Source organism: Notamacropus eugenii, chromosome 2 (genome assembly GCF_028372415.1).
Source record: "Notamacropus eugenii isolate mMacEug1 chromosome 2, mMacEug1.pri_v2, whole genome shotgun sequence".
In the NCBI taxonomy this organism is placed as follows: Eukaryota; Metazoa; Chordata; class Mammalia; order Diprotodontia; family Macropodidae; genus Notamacropus; species Notamacropus eugenii.
This window is the reverse complement of record NC_092873.1, coordinates 412,435,855-412,457,110: the sequence shown is the minus strand read 5'-3', so window position 1 is coordinate 412,457,110 and position 21,256 is coordinate 412,435,855. Positions and strand designations below refer to the sequence as shown.

At 34.9% G+C, this 21,256-nt stretch overlaps 1 protein-coding gene across 2 annotated transcripts in view; it reads left to right on the top strand.

Moving 5' to 3' along the window:
• The window catches only part of FBXO28 (F-box protein 28), a 57,256-nt gene that overhangs the window by 14,820 nt on the left and 21,180 nt on the right, over positions 1-21,256 (top strand). For both annotated transcript variants that reach the window (XM_072647733.1, XM_072647734.1), the window contains exon 3: positions 16,270-16,408. In XM_072647733.1, coding sequence (XP_072503834.1) covers positions 16,270-16,408 — 139 coding nt within the window. The remainder of the gene's footprint in view (positions 1-16,269; positions 16,409-21,256) is intronic.

Here is a 21,256-nt window from a genome sequence, read left to right as displayed (position 1 = left end):
TGTTTGGGCTTTTTCTTTTTTTAATTAAACTTCATCTTTTTCAATTAACAATTTTTTTCTCTTTCCTAAATTAAAAGGGGAAAAAAACCCCTGTAACAAATGTTTAGTCAAGCAAAAATATTTTCCACGTTAGGTATGTCCAAAAATATATGTATCTCAGTCTTCACGCACCTTCTTCTCTTTCGGTAAGTGATGAGAAGAGTGTTTATGGGTCCTGTGGAAATGTGGTTGGTCATTGTATTGATCAGAGTTCCTAAGTAACTTTCTTTTTCAATAGGTTTTTAATCAGACAGCCATGGTCCAACATGATTGAGGAAAAGCTTTAATTATTTTTCTCCTAACTCAGGATATTTGATCTTTGATCATTAAGGATTTTATTAAGTAGTAAACAGGCAAGCAAAAGTTGGTTTGTATATATTTTTCCATATATGTACATTATTTTAGTGGGCTAACTAGACTTAAAAAAAGGCTAATAGTAGGCTGAAAAATAGACTGAAAAACCCTCTTTACCTTTTTGTTTTAAACATCACATAAATTATCCCAACATAGGTACCTCTTTCCTCTTTAAGGGTTATTTATCCATTTGGGGCTATTCTTTTCTTTTGTCTTTTTTTTTTGTTTATGTTTTCTTTTAGTTAATTGTTAGCAACTCATCTAGTTAGATTAGGGGAAGATCAAATGAGTTTATTTTTCCACAATTATCAGTGGGTTTCAGTTACTTTGATTCTTTATAATGGGTTGTTGAAGCTAATGAGGTAGAAAAACAAAAAACAGGTAGGAATGGATTGGTTTCTAATAGCCTATATGAATGGTAATAACAGCAGCCTGCACTACCATATCACTGAATCTTGGAAAAAGATGGAAGGAACTAGTGGAAAAAAAAAAGAGAGAAAATAGCAAGGAAGAGTTTAAATGGAGATCAAAAGAAATAGCAGAAAAAAATCATGCCTTCATTTCCTGCAGGAACTCCTATAATTTATTCTCCCTTTCAAAGCAAAGGTCAAGAGATTGCAGACAATGTAGTACCTTAGTGTCCTTTTCTACTAGAGCAATGATCGTTGGTTCTTAAGTTATCAGGAACTTGGATCTTACATTCTCTCATTTAGAACTTTTTTTTTATAAGTTAGAAAAGGTAGCAAGAAAGAGAATGGAATGAAAGGATAACCCTAGGAAGGACAAGAATAAAATTTATTGAGCAATGAACAAATTAAGTAAAAATGCTGATAAGATAAAAAAAATTATAAGATAAAATGTCAAGGGATAAAATTTCTACAGTGATGTAGACTGAAACATCAATAGTAGGAGCATTGCAGGTAATACGAGTGGAAGAAATCTAATAATATGTTTGGTGATATAATAATCCCATCCATAGTACTTACCTTACAGGATTGATATGAAGATAAAAGGGAGAGCTTGTATGAAGAGTATTTTGTAAAATCTTAAAGTCCTACATGTAAATGTAAGAAAAAAATTGGACTAAGACTGATTCAACCAAAGGCATGGAAAGAGATGAAAGAATGATCATAAAAAGACCAAAGTAATGTGAAAGAAATAAGACTACGAACAGAAACAACAAAAAAGCAGAATAAATATACTTAAGCAAAAAATCAGTAGAGAATTCAAGTAAAAGAAAAATCCCAGAATATAACATAACAAATTAAGAGCAATTAGTGGACAAACGATCCAAAATAAAGACAAAACAAAAAAATCAAACTTTAGATTTCTCTGAATTATTTTTTCAAGAAAAAGAGTTAAGCATGGTATTTAAAGAACTACAGTATTTCACCTCATCTTCTTTGCCACGGCATAATTGTTGCACCCTGTTTTTTGTTTTGTTTTTGTTTTGTTTTGTTTTTTCAGTCCAAAAATTGGTTTATAGCCTTTCATCATGTAATCATTGCATGGCATCTGTTCATCATGCCATTTAAAAGATAAACAAAACAGTAATATATTTACCAGTGGCATATGGGTACGCATTTATGCCTCACACATTGAGAGCCTCAAACCTGGAATTCTCAGTGCATGCATATTGTCAGTATATTTCTGAACGCCGACACACTGGTTTGTTTAGAGTGCTGCAGTACTAACCGTATTGTCACTCTAAGCACAAGGGGAGCAGGTGGGCAGGCAAAGCTGCCATGAGTAAGTTACATGATATGGTAAGACTTGCATCTTCCCAATTTTAACGTTTATTCACAAGTATTCCATGCATCCTAATCTTGCACCAAAGACAGTTTAGTAATTATTGATTTTTAAGTAATACCGGCACAAATTTAAAAAACAAAAGTTTCATATAATGGTCAAACCCCTACCCACCTACCCTTACAGAAAAATTTGGCATAAAATCTGTGATACGGTGACATGTGGTAATTGGAGAATACTTAGAGCAAATGAATGAAAAATATATAGTTAGAAACAGTTCATAAGATTACAGTGTGGAAGGCTCCAAAATACAGATTTCTTGGGAATGTAATTGTTAAATCTTCGAATTGCAGAAGAAAAACAAAATTACCCATTAAAACCACCAATTGAAATATCATCATATATAAGTCTAAAGGCATAAAAGTTTTAAAAATAATTTTTCCTGAAAATTTGAACATGTCATTTTGAAGATAAGAGATTAACATTCAAAAACTGTCATCAATAAGTTGATTGCTAAAAACCTAAAATGAAAAAATACTTATTGATATTTAAATACCTATTAATGTTTAGCCTCTAGTACTAAATCAGTTCAGTGATAAGATATTAAAAATGATAGTATATGTTAATAACTGTTATTGCCTATAGCTAAAATCACTAGATATAATAAGCCTTCATAAGTGAAATAGTAAAAAATTAGTATTTGTGAATTAACAAAAAATAGAATTAAATACCCATATTTGCAAATAAAGCAATTTTTAATTGACAAACAATAATAACAGCTAACTTTATATAACACATTAAGATTTGCAAAGCATTTTACATGTTATCTCATTTGATCCTCACAGAGTGACTGGTGCAGAATGAGACAAGAAAGCTAGAGAAAGCTTGGCTCTAAGTCTAGCATTCTTTGCACTGTACCACCTAGCCACTTATAAACAACAAGTAAAGAAGTATAAAATAATAAGAGAAGTATGAAAAGAAAGGTCTTGGTTATCCCCAAAACAAACTTCCTGCCTTTACCCAAAAAAGAAGTAAAACATCAAAGAATTATAAAGCAGCCTTGGTATTCTAAAGGACAAGAGTTTTGTTAAAGTTAATTAATTATAACTAAATTATAATTAATTAATTATATAATTGAATTGACTGTATAATTAATTATATAATTAAAGTTAATTATAATTAAATATAAAAATGGTTATGATAGAAAAAAATTAAATTACATTTCACCTTGACATTGAGAAAAAATAGGTGAAAGGAAAAATCAATAAGACACAATTGATTTTAACATTTCAGATATTAAATTTGAATGACCTAAATTACCTTTCGAAAGTTATGTGGGCAGGTAGGTGGTACAATGGATAGAACACCAACCCTAGAGTCAGGAGGACCGGAGTTCAAATCCAGCCTCAGACATTTGCTACCTGTGTGACCCTGGGCAAGTCCCAATTGCCTCCAAGAAATAAAAAGTCATGTCTTAGATTAAAAAATAAACCCATCAGTTTACTACCTATAGTAAACACCTTTAATGTAAAAATACAGATAACTAGATTTAAATTAAGAGATTGGTCTAAAATATACTATCCAATTTCTGGTGAAGGAAGACCTACTACCTCCTGAGGTAACCATCCACTTTTGGATGGCTCTGATTGTTAATAAAGTTAGTAAAGTTGTCCTTTTATCAGACTTAAATATTCTTCTTTGCAGCTTCCACCCATTACTCCTTCTTGTGCCCAGTTGAAGTCAGTACAGTGAGTCTGATCTCTTTCACATGATAGCCTTTTGTTTACTTGAAGGCAACTATCATTTTCCCCATAAATCTACTCTTCCCTGGGATAAATGTCTCAATCAGTTCCTGAAACTGATCCTCCTATGGCATGAACCTCAATCTTACAGTCATACTGATTGCCTTCCTCTAGACACCATCCAGCTTGTGTCAGTGTTTATCATCTGATGTCAAAGTATGACAAATCTAATGGAAAGACTAATAAAGAAATCATATATCTGAATTTATTAAATAAACTGTTAATAGATATATGTGACTAAAAAGGAAAAAAAAAGAAAACAAGTAGTCAAAAGAAAAGTAGAAAAAGTGATGATAAAGTTAAAGGCAGAAATAAAGTAGGAAAAAATTGAAATGATAAATGCATTTGAGCTCAGTTTTCAAAAAGATTGATAACATTTATGAAACCATTAACAAAAGTAATTTTTAAAAGGTGAAAGAAAACATAATCATCAAGATTAGAAAACAAACACAAAAAAGATTTATATCACCAGAAAATATTAAGTACAGGTATAGTCTAATAAATTTCTTTGGATCTGTGATCTCATTGACTTGAACACAATTTTCACCAGCACAAATCAAGATTTATTTATGGCTTCTTGTCCTGTGTGACTCCTGTCCATGTTTTGTTATAAATCTTATGTAAGGGTTCAGAAGAATGCTGCCTCTCTCCCTTTTGACATTTCATGAACATAAATGAAGAATTTTGCTTATCCATTGGTAATTGCTTATTTTTACTGCATGATCAGTCCACTTCCTTTTTCAGTCATGTTTTTCTGATGACATCCTTTATTCTTTATAATTCAACAAACATTTATTAAGCACCTACAGGGTACAAAGCTTTAGGCACTAGAGATAGTGATTAAAAACACAACATTCTCTGCCCTTATGGAGTCATGTCCTACTGAGGAGAAACACATGCATGCAAATGAATAAAATAAATACAGAGTAAATTCAGGGAAACAGAGGAAAACTAACAGCTGGGCTAGGGGGGAGATCAGGAATGAACAAGTATAGAAAATGGTTGTTTAGATGAGCCAAGAATCAGAAAGGAGAAGGGAGAACATGACATACACAGGAAAAAAACCTTATTTGGCTGAACACAGAGTATGTGATGGGGAATAATGTGAAACGTGAACCAGATTATGAAAGGCTTTATGCACAAAACTTGTATTTTATCCTAGAGAGAGTAAGGAGCCAGTAAAATTTCTTGATCAAAGTAGTCAGAGGGTCAAGTCTTGCTTTAAAAATACCACTTCAGCAGCTGTGTGGAGCATAGGTGGGGGTAGGGGGAGTAGTTGGAGACTAGGGTAGGGGCACCACTTAAGATGCATATAGTAAAGATGTCTACTAGTTGGTGATGTGAGGTTGGAGTTTGAGAGCAAGATGAGAGCTGGATATGTAGATTTGGAAGTCATCACAGAAATGATGAATTAGCTCTCAGTGATAAAAATCACTAAGAGAGAATAGTTTATAGAGAAAAAAGAGAACCCCAGGACAACAGGTGAGATGTACTTGCACATAAAGAATGGTCCATAGACTTAGGGTACTGATAAGAGTGGTCTGACAGGTAGAAGGAAAACCAGGAAGGAAAAAGAAAGGAATAAGCATTTATATAATGCTATGTGTTAGGCACTGTGTTAAGTATTTTACAAATATTATCTCATTTGACCTTCACAACAACCCTATGAAGTAGGTACTATCATTATCCTCATTTTACATTTCAGGAAACTGAGGCAGAGATTAAGTGACTTAGCCAAGGTCACATAGTAAGTGTCTGGGCTGGATTTGAATTTAGATTTTCCTGATTCCAGGTCCACTGCTCTTTCTACAGTGCCACCTAACTGCCCCGAACATGGAAAAAGGAACTTGCTATTAAGAATGAGGACTAAGAAAAGTCCCTCCTTATGCCTTTTAAGTTGCTTCTCCCTTGCAATTCTTTGTTGGTAATGAGTTGCAACTTACTTAGGCCTACCATTGTCTTTGGGTGATTCTCAACTATAATTTCTCAGAAATCAACATTTCATTACTCACAACCATAATCATAATAAGTTAGACAAATTAAATGGATAGTTATTTACAAGACTATAAATTACCAAAACTGACACAGATATTCATAACTTAAGTATTCCAATCTTTGAGGAAGAAATAAGACATTATCAATAAATTTTTCAGTGGCTCTGATCTTATCCATGTAGTATTCCATATACTAGTATAGATGGCAAACTATCCTTACCTTCATATTGTAAACAGTTTTTATCCATATTTTCCCATTATCTCCAAAGAAGAATCATATAGCAAGCTGAAGTTCTTCTAGGCATTAAAATTTCTTGGGTATCAGAGTGTGGTACGTAGGCTATTCATTAGCCATGCCACCATCTTTACCAATCACACATTTTCTTAATGATGACCTTCCTCTTTGCCACTTTTTGCATGAAAGTGGTTCTTGGTACTGTGCTTCAGACTATTTGTGTTCTCCATCACCCTTAGGTTTGTGAGATCATGCTATTCTGTGATTTACAATAGTAAAGAACCACTGGGAAAATATTGATTTTTTTAAAAGCTGAAAAATGTTTACTTTCTATACTTTTATTTATTTCTGCCTTGCTAAACACTAGAAGTCTTAATATTTAGAGTTAAGATCTTGCCATTTTTCTTGTATTTGATGATTTTCTTTGGTAGTTTATAATTTTTAAATAATTGCTTAAATAGGTTTTTGTATCAGAGTACCTTGGTGTCATTGAAAGTACTGCAGTTTCCCAAAGTCTGGCCTGCTTTTCTCCTCCTGCTCAATTCTGGGCCCAACTCATTGTCACCTTGCTATTACTGCAAAACATTAATGTACTGATGGATTAACTCTATAGGCTGCAAATCCAACTGCATTCATACTCTGGGCAATAGGCATTCCTTACTCACTTTGTTTTTAATCTGATGTCTCTTTTGAGTGGCTATGGATCTCATTGAAATAGTTCTGTAGTATGCTGGGGTTTAGTGAAGTTAGCACAATTTCATGAAATAGGATCAAATAGGAGTACCTACAGAAATATACCATCCATAGAGAGTATCTTTTCATTTTGGGTTCTGCAAAGAACACCCTCATGTTACCTTGTTTTGTCCTAACTTGATATGGATAATTATGTGGTCACTGAACAAAATTATTTCTGAGATTGTACCTATCAAGGAATCGTCTATGTTCTTAACATGTCCACGGTAGATAGTTTGTTGCAGAAGTCCCTTTAAGGTTTCTTTTTGCTCTGCCGAATAAAGATAACTTTAAATGAACAACAAACACTCTCTATACCATTCAGTCATTGTGCCTTTAAGGTTGTCTTTTCCTATATAAAGTCATCTTTAGTGGTAAGACAGTACAATGGAAATGGAAAAAAAACCTTGGGAATTATAAGAACAGATTTCAAGTCCCAGCTTTTACTATTTTACTCTTTACTACTTGTGTGACTTTGGTAAGTCACCTGAACTCTGGGGACCTCAGTTTCCTCCTCTGTTAAATGAGGGGGCTGAACTACATGATCTCCAAGATCAATTCCAGCTTCAGACCTGTGGTGTTATTATCCTACTTCCTGTCTCATTTTTGTTAAGGCTATTTCTGAGACGTGCATAGCTTGTTCTCATAAAGATTTTATAAAGAGAAGAAAGCAGGCATATGGGTTGATAATTGCTGGTGTTTTCTTCATCACCTTTTTTGTTCATAACAATGCCATCCATGATTATTTTCCCATTCAGTTGATACCTTCCACCTTGGATGGCTTGAAAATCAATCCCTTAGCACTTTCAAAATTGTCGCCTCCAACACCAATACCTTTTGTATGTATTTGCATGGTTGACTCTTCCTGACTTCACCTTCTTAAGTGCTGTATTTACCTGTTCATGTAGCACATCAAGCACTGTGGCATTTGAGTCGAAATGACTGTGTATGTTCTGTTTGTAATATGTTTGTTGTCCTCCTTTTGTTTTCGTCTATAAATTTACTCAGGGTGATTTGGCCTCCTCAAGTCTCACCCCACGCCTTTGATAGGCATGTTTTCCACTCTCTTTTTTGCCATTTAACAAAGCAGGAATGCTAAAATTTCCATTCTCCTTCATAATGTCCTGAAAATGAACTCTAAACTAGCACTACCCCCAGCTTCCACATTCCTCTCCTTGGCAGGGAAGCCAAATATTTGCCTGCTAAAGTTTTCTATAGAATGTTTGGGCCTCTTTGCTGTAGAGATCGTTTTACCTCATTCAAATTTCTGTATGAAATGGTGATAAACAGAGACTTAAACCTTACCCTTGTCTTAATTTTCAGCGTCAGTATCTTAATTAAATACATCATATTAGACTTGCTAAAATTATGTGCAGTGCCTTCTTTTTGATTCTTTCTTCTAGTTCGGTATTGACTTTGACCTTTGCTCTAACTAGTCAGTTATGTAACTTCATACCAATGATTGACTCAGAAATAAATCCAGTATCACTAAGCAGTAATTTCTTCTCTGTTGAGATGTAGTTGGTTTCATTTTTTAGGATGTTCCAGCGCCTTCCATCTTTGTCTACCGAAGAACGTATTTATGATATTTGGAGAGAGAAGTCTGCATAGTCTGCAGCTGTTCGACCTCTTTTATTTTTGAGACAGATCCCTGTTTTTCAACACATTTTTCACTGACCTTCTATATGCCCACCTTTGCATTAACATCAACAAATATCAAAATTATCTATTGGTTTGATTTGGAGAATCTTGTCAAATTCTTTGTAGAATTTCTCTTTTCCCTTCATTAAATGTGAGTACCCAAGCTGTAGTCATCTTCATGGTAGTCATAAGCACTGTATGGTCCCATAAATTATCTGTGTTCTCTCGGGCACATGATCGTTGTAACTGATTTATTGGCCTCTTCAAGGAGAATCTGAGCCATCTTTCCATTTAAGATGTACTTATTTATCTCTTGGTTTCATTTATTGTGAGAGAGGTGCTATTAATATTGTTCAGTCCATATAATAGTCTAGCAGGTTGTTAATTGTTTGACAAAGATCTCACATTTAGAGTAACAACAGGTATGTGTATATTGATAGATAGTTTATACCCTGTTCTGCCTTAGCATCTTCTGCCCCCCCTTTCCTGCTGTTCCCCACTCTAAAGACTGAAGGCCATTTATTTCTGTTTGTTTTTTTTTCCTCATGGGCTGCCATGGCCAAAGAATTCCACACCTAGTGGTTAACATGATAGTTGTGAGCCCTATCTGTTCCCATAGCTAGGCTGGTCTTTAAAGAATAGGCATGGTCTGTTGCTAGATCCAAACCTAAAGCTATTCTAACTTGGTGTGTATCCTATCAGAGCTTTCACGCTAATGGCATAACCTTTGTAAAAGTATCAGTGAATTCCCTTACCTACTAAGTACTAAGTACTTAGACCAAAGTGCCTGAGGTAATTTTTTTCAAGCATTTAAAGGTGAAATAATTCCTTTAATAAGTACATTATTCATAAACATTGAGGAATGTAGAAGGCTACTACATAATACCCTTTACAAAACAAAGAATTCCATATTTTTTAAACCTGACAAAAACAAAATTGAAAAAGAAATTTGAGAAAATTTATCTAGTAAATAGAGGCACTATGGCTATTAAAAAGATTAGCTAACAGAATAATATAGTACATAAAAATTATATGTCATGTCTAAGAGGGATTTATAACATATGTAAGGCCATTTCAATGTCCAACTTCCTCATTGTACAAATAAGAAAATTGAGGTATAGATCTTTTAAGTGACTTCCTCAAGGCCACATTGATAGGTAATATGTAACTGAACTGAGGTTCAAACCCAGGTCTTGTGATTCCAAACCCAATGCTCCTTCCACTACCATAGGTTCCCAAGGTGGGCAGTATCACCCTCCCCCTCCAGATGCAGAAACAGTGGAGGGGGGGGTTAATATCTCAGGTGCAATTGGGGGACGTTGAATAAAAATAAGAGTTAACCTAACCCCAGAGGGGCACTGAGTAATTTTTTTTTTTTAAGGAGCAGTAGGCCAAATAAGTTTGGGAACCTCTTCACTCATGCTACATATCATTCTATTGTATTAATGTGAAAACTCAGAAAAATATTATGATGATATGAAGAGATGTAAAAATAGTCTTTGAAAAAATCATTCATTGATATTTTTAAAAGAGTGACTTTCCTTCAACACAATACAAAGAATCTGCTTGAAACAATGACAAAATGGTGATTGAACTGATTATTCCCACCAAAATCAAAAACAAGGATGTCTTTGTTCAAATAAAAGTTACCATATTTATTTGACATTGTGTTGGAAATACTAGTGATCATAACATTAGGAAAAATGGAGGGCTAAAACTGTTGTACTTTGGCATAATAGATTACTTAGAAAATTCACTGTTTTCAAAAAATAAAAAACCAAGTTTATCAGGGTTATAGCATGTAAAATAAAAAATCATTTGTGCTTCTACATGCTACCACATCAGACTAATAAAACATTGTTTGTTTTTAAAGAAATTCACTTTGCAACCTAAAACAGTAAATATTTGGTAATTAACTTGACCTTTATAAAGGAAACCATAAAACTTTTTGACTAAAAAGCAAAAAGGCCTAAGGATTAGAGAACTTTCATTGTTCCTAGTTGAACCAGAAAAACAGAGTAAGAATGATAATGTAGTCCACATTGATACACAAATTGAATATGATACCAATAAAATTATTAGTGGACTTCTTTATAGAATTATAAAAGTTATAATTAGATGTTCATAAAAAAAGGATATTATTGTGCTGTATAAAATCACAGTGACAAGGAATTCAGAGAAACTGAGGAAGATTTGTACGCACTGGTACAGAATGGAACCAAGAGACATATGCACAGTGACCACAGCCAAGTAAATGGAGATCAGTGAAAAGACGTCAGACTCTGAATAACAGAAAAATCAGTGAAGATCCTGAAAAACAAATAATGAAAAGTACTTTCTCCCTCGTGGTAGAGATGTGGAGAACTACCAGAATAGCATTTTGTATAAACGGACAATACAATTTCTGTATCAAGATATTTTTGCTTAACATTTTTTCACAAGGTTTGGTCTGAAGAAGGGTAAAAATGACTGATGTAAAGACAAAAAACATCAATAAAATGCTTTTTCTTTTTTTAAAGAAAAACCAAGCAAGTAAGAATATAGAGAAGGCAAAAGAAACTAATAAAGGTGGACTTGTACTTCCAGACCTTAAAACATATCAGTTCACAGTTGTAATCAAAACTTGCTGTTGCTAGGAGAAACAATGGCTAATTACTGGAAAAAGAAATATACCTGAAATAAAACCAAATAATGAGTGTTTAATAAAGCTTTAGAAAATAGAAATCAGGAAAAAAGGATGATCTGTTAATAAATATAGCTGAGAAAAGGAGTTGGCAGTGTGGTTGAAAATAAATTTAGATACATCCCTCATCCATCAGCCCATTCATGCAGTTCTTGTCATTTTCTCATCCTGTATATTTTAGTAAATTTAATCTGGATCATGGATTTAAACATAGGAAACATGGAAGAAAATGGAGTGTGTGTGTGTTATTTATGTATATGTACACATGCACATATATATTATAGAGGACAGATGTTTATCTAAGTTTATCTATCAGAGATATAACATGTTTGGAACAAATTAGATGAGTTACATAAAAACAGCTTTTTAGTAACAGAAAACAAAAAGCAGATTGAGAAAAATAATTTGTGGCAAATGAAACATGTAAAAGTTTAAACATCTAAAATTTGAAGGGAACTGATAATAATGAAGAGTACAATCCAGGCTACTGCAAATAAATGGTCAAGATATATGAACAGACAATTTAGAAAGGAAAAAAGCACAAATTGTAAATAATCTGAAAAAAATCATTCAAACTCACTAAAAATCGAAAGAACCAATATTAAAAAAAATTGAGATTCCATTTTTAATCTACTACATAAGCAAAAACCACTAAAAGCAGCAAAATTTAATGCTGACAAGGTGTAGAAAAAAGAGCATTGTTAAGAATATAGCTGGTGAAGTATTTTTGGAGAGCAATATGGAGGCATACTACAAGACTTAGAAAATATTACTTTTACTCCTTTGCCAAGTCTTGTTTATTGATTTTATTTCTACAACATCTCATGCATCTATCCCATTTTCTTTCCTCGAACAGCCACCACTCTGGTTCAGACCATCATCATCTCTTGCCTGGACTACTATAATAGCCTTGCTACTTGTTAGGAAATTTTTCTTTACACTGAGCTAGAATTTACTTCTCCAAATTTTCCCCATTGCTTTTTCTTTCCTTCTGAGCTAAGCAGAAAACGTCCAAGCCTTCTTCCACATAACAAGTCAAATCAATAAGCATTATTAAGCTCTTACTACGTGTTAGGCACTGTGCTAAGCAAAAATAGAGAGAATCCTTGCCATCAAGGAGTTCACACTCTTAATGAGGGAAGACAACACATAAAAGCGACCTGACAAGTTGGGGCAGGGATACTCACTTGGGAGCATTGTGGTGAAATCTGGAGAGTCAGAAGAAGAGCAGGAGAGGAATGAAGGATGACTGGCCTCAGCCCTTCTTTAAAATGGGGTTCCAAAAAGAACTCACCAGTGGGAAATGGGGCAGTGATTTGCCAGGATGAGAAGGCCACAGAGGATGAGGGAACTTCTAAGATGGGAAGGCAACTGGATCATAGTGATGCAGTCCAGGGAGTCAGAAACAGAGCTTGGAGAGGTTAGATTCAAATACAGCTTTCACCCCTAAGAAAATTGATAAGGATATCTAGGGAATAACTGATAAGCTGTTATTGACAGTTGGTGTCCCTGCCTCAAATTTCTGCCCTCACCTATCTACCTTCCACATAACTGCTAAAGTGATGTTCCTAAAGTGTAGACCACATCTTCCCCTCTTACTTTACCTTTATCACAAAGCTTCTTAACATTTTTTTGTATAATGGACCCCTTTAGAAATCAGATGAAGCCTATGGACTCCTTCTCAGAAGAATGTTTTAAGTGCATAAAATACATAGGATTACAAAGGAAATCAATTATATTGAAATAGTTGGCAAAATATTAAGAAATCAAGTCCACAAATCCCAAATTAAGAATCCTTATTCCAAAATCAAATGCAAACTTCCCTTGTTGGTACCTAAAATCCTTCACAACCAGGATCCAATCTCCCTTTCCAGCCTTAATATACATTATTTCCCTTCATGAAACTTATAATATAACAATATAACCTCACATAGGTTATCTTGCAAGGAATGTGCCCCATGACTTTAAGGTACTCTCCTCATTTCTGCCTCTTAGAATCACTAGTTTCTCTCAAAGCTCAGCTTAAGCACTGCCTTCTACATAAGGCCTTCCTTGATTACCCCAGGTGCTAGTGCCTTCACCCACCAAAAACTAACTTTTATTTATTTTGTGTTTAACTTACATACCCTTGTGTTTGCACATGTTACTTCTGATAAAACATAAACTCTCTGAGGTCAAAGACCTTTCATTTTTATCTTTGTTTCTACAGGTTCTAACACAGTGCTTGGTACTTCATAAAAGCTGTTGATTGAATAATAAAATTAGCATTATTAAGGAATTAGGCACATGCCTAAAGAGAAGTTTCTAATAATTAGGGAGTATCTTTTTAAAAAATGGTACATCAGTGTAATATAGAACGTCACAATGCCATTAAGATAAAGATGAAGAGTTAAAGCCTTATGAAATAATACAAAACAAAAAGAATTGGAACTAGTAGACTATAAGACATGTGACCTCCATCTGTGTGGATGTAGAAGGAAAAGCATAAACATACATATAAAGATTAATAGACGGTGACCCAGAGAATCTGTTGGAAAAGGCTTCAGGGACCATCTAGTTCAACCTGTACTGACTTCGTACAATATCCCAAAGAACTGGCATATGTTTGGAGACTTCTACTAATAGGAAATCTATTGTTGTCTTGTACTCCAAAATTTTTCTGTAAGCTGAGCTAGAATCTGCCTCTGCAAATGTTTCCCATTGCTTCTAGTTCTTTCCCTGAACCTAAAGAGAGTAAGTTTTATTTTTCTTCCACAAGATAGTGATTCTATATGAAATATCTGAAGACAACTATCATGTCACATTCTAACAACACTGATGAAGACACAGAGGGGATAACTATTAAGTTGTTAATGGACATTTTATAGGATGAAATCCAGTTTAAAGATGTAAATAGGTACAAAGTTTTAAAATAGTGGTTTCATCTATTAACTTTTAGTGATGAGAGTAAAAATTACCTGTGATTTCATTGATGTGGGTTCTCGCTCACACCATTGCAGATTATACCCTTCCACAAAAATTGCCATAATCAGAAAATTCAAGACCAGCATGGACTCCCTCACCTTACCATAGCCAGAAAACCAACATGCTCAGTGCTTCTTAGGAACATCTGGTGTTCTGTCTACTGACCAAGATCTTAGGGTGAGCTGCCTTAATTTGTAGATGTCAGCTGCTACTCACTTGGGACATCGAAGCTGCTGGATTTGGGGTCAGAGGACCTGGGTTCAGATTCTGGTTCTGCCATTTTTTACTCTTTGTGACTTACACAAATCACTTAACTTCTCACATGACAAATGAAGGTATTAGACTAGAGAGACAGTGACAGAGTGGATAGAAATCTGGCCATGAAGCCAGGAAAGCTGAGATTCTTTTGAACTCCAAACCTATAATCTTGCCATCATGCTGTTGATCAATCTAGTGATACACCTCTCTGAATTTAACAAGATTGGTTCTCAGATGAATGGGTCACACAGCCCATATGTGTCAGAGAAAGGGGGGCCTGAGTGCAAATCCCTTATCTCTCAAGTATTTTAGGTAGCTCTCTAAGGAAAGAAAATGCCAGCCTTCATTGGTAGGAATTTTCTCACTTGGGAGTTCCTTATGCTGGTGAAATCACTAGTCCAGCCCCTATCTCTATCTCTAGACTAGATGACAACTAAAGTTCTTTCCAACTCCAGATCTCTGATCCCTTGATCACATTTTTGGCAGACCTGGAATAAGCCTCTCAGAATTTAGCTAGATTGATGCCTAAACAAGAGGCATGAAGTCTGTACCAAGGCTATATTCAAAACTCGAGTTCAGGCCTAGACCTTGACAACTCAGGACCACCTCCATTCTAGTTTGAGGCTTTAAAGTTCACTAAAAGGGGTTAGAGAAATAGAGGCAATACAGTTCTTTTTTTAGTTGTGGGGTTTTTTTCTCTTCCAATTATCCACGTGCATGTATTAAGTACCTACTTAGGTGCCAGTCTTCTTAGATACCAAGGATACAAAGACAAAAGTGAAAATAGCTCCTTCAAGGAATTTTACAGTCTTGCCAGGGAAACAATATGTATACAAAAAAGATGCAAGATCGTTAGACCTAGGGTTGTCCTGAAGCATCAGCAGCTTCGGGATCAAGGAAACATAGCACTTAAACTGAGTTTTGAGGGAAACCAAGGACTTTGAGAGATGGGTGTGAGGTGGGTTAGGGAAATAGCCTTTTTCAAAGATCTGTAATTGTGATAGACTAGTTTAAGTAGACCACAGGGTATGTAGAGAGGAGCAATATACAATAAGACTGGAAGGTGGGTTGGGCATATGTTATGAAGAGATTTAAATAACAAACAGTTTATATTTGATCCAGAATCACTGAAATATATTAATTAAGAGAATAATGGGATCAGATTTTAGGAAAATCAGTTTGGCAGCTATGGAAAGGAGAAATTTGACTCAAAGAGACAAGTTATGAAGCTGTTGCAAGAGTCTAGGCAGAAGTTGCGGGGCCTAAACTGAGGTAGAAGCTGTTTGGGTGCAGGGAAGAGAACAGATGCAAGGGATAGAAACAAGATTTGGTAACTGAGTGTATGAGAGCGAGAAGTCAAAGATGATGTCAGTGTAACAATCTGGCAGTGAGGGCAGCACATATTAGGAGAGATGGATGTAGTGAAACATTTTAGTGAGGACCTGTGATTTGACAAGTGTAGACACTCTGATGAGCAAACTCCTTTTCCTAAAGCAGATCAGCAGTTGTTCTGTTATAGTCTTAGAAATACTTAGGCCAACGAGATACGTGGTAGTTTGTCTAGTGGCACACAGCCCATATATGTCAGGCAGGACTTGAATTTAGGTCTTCCTGACTCTGAGGCCATCTCTAACTGCGAGGCCACTCTGTCTCTCCATATTAACCATTTGTCTACAATAACACATTAATGATGACATAATCATAATTTAAACCATTATTCTTTAAATAATATGACATGTAAGGTTGTTTCATTAAGGCACTTAGGCTGCTGGAAAATTTAGTCTATAGTGCTATTGATGGTTGCCTTTTCTATTATAGGAGAGAGTCAGAAAGGAGAAATCATTCATTAGCTCGTCATGCGGACATCCTTGCTGCTGTAGAAACAAGGCTCTCACTGTTGAATATGACTTTCATGAAGTATGTGGATTCCAATCTCTGTTGCTTCATTCCAGGAAAGGTAAAATAATGGCTTACCCTAGAACTGGGAGACTTAAGTACTACCAAATGGTGAATCCTGTTTCTGTAAAACTTTTTTGACAAAATGCAGGATTTTGCCATTTTCATCAGAAATTTCTTCTGTCACTCTAAGTTTCTGTTAATTGGTTTGTTTATGTGTACATGTGTGCGCACACACACATATTTGAGTCACTATCCAAGTATGTAATCTTTCAAGTAATCGAAGGCTTAATGATGTCCCTAAGTTTATCAGTGTTCCTTTCAATAGAACTTGTGTTATGTTTTTTTTCATATTGTAGTAGAAGGAAAAATGTTTCAAAGTCACACTACAGAATTCCAAACCTGGAGTTGTGGGAGGGAAATGCTTTATTGAGACATTCAAAACTAAGTCCAGCTGATATTTAACATAGAAATAGGCATATACCATGTCCCTTTATTAATATGTTTTTAAAACACCCCAGAAGTCAAAGTATCTTATGTTTGCCTCAATTGTCCCACTTGGATCAAATAAGATAATAGCATAGTGCCTGGCACATAGTCAGAGGATATGAATGTTAGTTGTTATTGTTATCATTATTACTTTGTGACTTCAAGTCCACATGATCTAAAGTCAGGTAGACTTGAGGAAAAAAGGAGCAGATATGAAGTTGAAGTTTATTTTGCCACTTATTGTAATTTTTGCAAAAAGTTTTGAAGGAAAAGAGTTGAAACTAGTAGTTGATGAGGTTTAGGGATTATATAAATGTGAATTGTATCTGTTATTCTCTCTCTTATGACTCATGGATAAGTGACAGTACAATTTGTCAGATTCCACTCAGACATTTAATTTCTGTGTGACTCTGTGTGATTTGCCCAAAATTATACAGACAGTAAGTGGCAAAGCAGGACCTTTGATTCCAAATCCAGTGTTCATGCCGTATTATTATGATGTTCAGTAGTAAAACCTATGGCCTCAGGTGCTTATATACAGATGCACAAAGCATACATAATAAAGTTAACTCTAGTAACTGAGGTAAATTTGGCCTTAGGCATATCTATTAAAATTGGTAGGATGGGTTTGGATGGTAAGTGGGATGACTAGAATAGAGCTTTACCAGTCTGTATCTTAATCAAAAGAAAGAGAATAGATAAAACAATGGATGGGAAGGACCAAAAAGCATTGTATAATTAAAAATATATATATTTATATATATATACATATATATTTAAATAAGAAAACCTAGAGTGGGGTAGAAATGGGAAGGAAAAGAATGGTGACACACATTTTGGTGAATATTAATGGAAAAAGGAGAAAAAGATCACCAGGAAAAACGTATAATTGAAGCAACAACCAAATCAATTCAAGAAAACCCAAAACTGGATAGTAGATATATGCTGTCTGAAAATTAAAGAACTGGATTCATTTTTTTAAAGTCCCAAGAAAAATAATTAGGAAGATATCAATATAACCAAAGACATTTTTCTCAGCCTACATTGAAGAAAATGTATAAAAATGGAAAATACCCGAAAAGACATTGAAACTTTAGGGAAGACAGCAAAGAGCAAAATAATTGTAAAAAAGAAAACCCAGAAGATAATCCAAGTATGTTGGAAGAACGAGCTCATTTCACTGTAGTACAAAAAATATTTAGGAAAAATATGTAAAGTCACAGATCTATAGATATCAAATGTCAGAATTATCAATACATCCTTAACACAGCCAAAAAAAGAAAATAAATCAGGCCACTGCATTTCAAGAAATTTTCAAGTAATATATATTTCAAGTAATACATTTATTCCTTAAATAAATATATTTTAAGAAATTATTCAAGAAAAACTTCTTCCAGAGCTATTGACAAAGAACATATAACACTCCAAAAAGAAAGAATTCACAGAAGTCCTCGTAGGAGAAACTTAAAATTGAACTCACCCAGACACATCATTATCAAGTGTCCCATAGACATTGTTAATTCAGCATGCCCCAAATTGAACTAATCTTCCCTTCCCATCCCCACTCTCACCCCATACCTTGACTTTCCTATTATTATCTAGGGCACCACCACCATTCTCCAGTCAACCAGGCTTACAATTGTAATTAATTGAAAGACTCCTTAGTCTTTCTCATTCCTCATATCCAAACTGTTGCCAAGTCCAGTCCATTCTTCTTTCAAAACCTCTATTACTGCCTCTGTTTGCTTCTCAGAGTCTTTGTCCCTTCCTACCTTTCCAGTATTCTTACAGTGTTTCCCACCATGCACTTTACAATCCATTGATATGGGCCTACTTACTATTCCTTCCATATCTCACAGCTCTGTGCATTTTCAGACTGTTCTCCATGCCTAGAATGTTTCCCTGTGATCTTCACCTCTTGGCTTTACAGGGTTCCTTCAAGTCTCCACTAAAATCCAACTTTCTACAACAGTCCTTTCCTGGGCCCTCTAGTGCCTTTCCTTTGAGATTACCTCTCATTTACCCTGTTCCTATCTTGTATGTACATAGTTCTTTTCCATGTTTTCTCCCCATGAGAATATGAACTCTGTGGGAGCAGAGATTTTTTTTTTTTTACTTTTTTTTGTATTCCCAGGACTAAACACAGGACATAAGACAGAGTAAGCACTTTTAGATATTTATTGACTTGAACAAATGAAAATCCTTAGAGCTGCTAGGAAGAAAAATCAAATTAATTATATATCAAGTATCATTCATTATCACCAGATTTGTCCATTCTTTCAAAAACAGAAAAAACCAGAGAAGTTGAAATATGACATAATTTAACAAAAAAAGTTTGGTTACAGATACAGTTGTAAAATTAAGTTATGTTACTTTCTGCTAAATATAGAAAAAAAGATAAGTAAAATTTAAAATTTGTAACATTAAATGTAAACAGACTAAGTTTCACTGTTAATGAAAAAAGATTTAGGTTCATTTGAAATGCTAGTCGTAATAATAGTTGATTAAAAACTGGCTGTAACAGTGATGATATTCAGTAAAGTTGAATTCAAACTAAACTGCATTGAGAAATAGTATTTAATATCCTAAAAAGGAATAGTTATGAATATTTTTCTATTTTAAATTTATATATACAAAGTCAAATTCATAAAATACCTTACACTTTTATAAAACATAAAAATAGAAAATTAATCATTATTAGCAATGTCCACACCTAACTGGTTCTCCATACACACACTGCTAGTGCCTTATCTCTGGGATTACCTCTCACTTACATATTCCTTATATGAATATAATTGTTTGCATATTGCCTTCCATGAGAATGTGATCTCTGAGGGCAGGGGTTGTGTTTTTACCTTTCTTTGGATCTCCATGGTTTAGCACAGTGCCTAGAACATTCTAACTACTTAATAAATGCTTGTTGAATGATGGAATTTATTTTGATCTACTAATTATGCATATTTGTAACAAGAGTTTTGTTTTTCTTTTTACCACTGGAGGGTGAAAGGGAGAACATAGATTTTTATTCATTTAAAAAATTTTAATTTAAATAATAAATGCTTTTTTCTCACTGACCATTATCAAAACATAATAATCAAGCAAACGATGAACATAGGTTACAGAATTAAACAAATTAATGAATACAAATATAGTGGAGATGTAATAGAAAAATTAGGAAAAATACCTTTTTCTCAAAGAAATACGGGGAGAATTTTTGGAAGTGTGTGACAGAATTCAGAGACTTCCTGATCTCCTGAAAATACTCTATGAAGGCTTAAAGCTATGCTAATCTAAGGGATGGAAAGAATCACCAATAGACTTCCCTGTTTAACCCAGGAATCTACAGAGAAGACCACAAAGTCCTACAGAGAGATCCTGACATAGACAAATCTGGGCAGATTGAAGACATATCACAGGGAGCAGAATATAAGCAACCTCTGGAGCCTTCCAGGGAAGTCCCAGCATTCTTTGTTCACACTCTACAGCACCAGAGCTCACATGCCCTGTGGCTGCTAGAGGGCAACCTTGAGGTATTCTGTGTGAGTCCAGAACATCACTCCCTGCCTAAAGCAAATAGCATTCCCCAAGTCAGTGGCTGGGTATCTGAGCCCACCTTTGGAGAAAGCAGCCTCTGGGCATTCTGGACATATCCAATGTAGCACTCCTAGACTGAGCCAAACAGATCCTGAGGCTGGCCCAGGCACAGTAGCCCCTAAACTCAGTCCTAACCTATCAAAGAGAACAGTCTTTATCATTCCAGTTAGTATTTATTGTGGCACCAGTGGCCTGAACATAGCTGTAAGAGAAAGAACATAGACAAAATACAGTCACTGGAGCCTGTGACTGAGACCTAACACAACAGTAGCCCTTGACCCCCTCATCAGCTTGATGGAAAGACCAGCTTCCTATATTGTGTATAATATGTAATATAATATAGCAGGGAGAGTCCCAGAGCTCTTATGACTAGAGAGTCCCCAGGCAGAGCTCAACACCAGAGTAGACCTGGAGTCGAAGGGCCTAATCTAGCCCACTATAATTAGCATGAGGCAGGCCCTGCCCAGCCCGTTCAGTTTCAGAACTTGACTCAACAGTGGCATTATGGCCACAGGGACTGTTGGAGTACCTGGAGGAAATGAAACAAGAGAGACGGAATGGGAAAACTAGGGAGTAAAGAATGGCAAGGAAAATTTGACATCTTAGAACAGATTATGGAAAGCTTTACTAAAGAAATGGAATGCCCTGAAAAGTAGAATAGGCCAGACAGAAAACATTGACTCAATAAGACAAGAAATATAAGAAAGAATCAAGAAAAAGAGGAAAATATACATCAATCTTCACTCAGATTTCATCATTTCTCTTTCTGGAGATGGATAGCATGTTTCATCATGCGTCTTTAGAATTATGGTTGGTCATTGTGTTG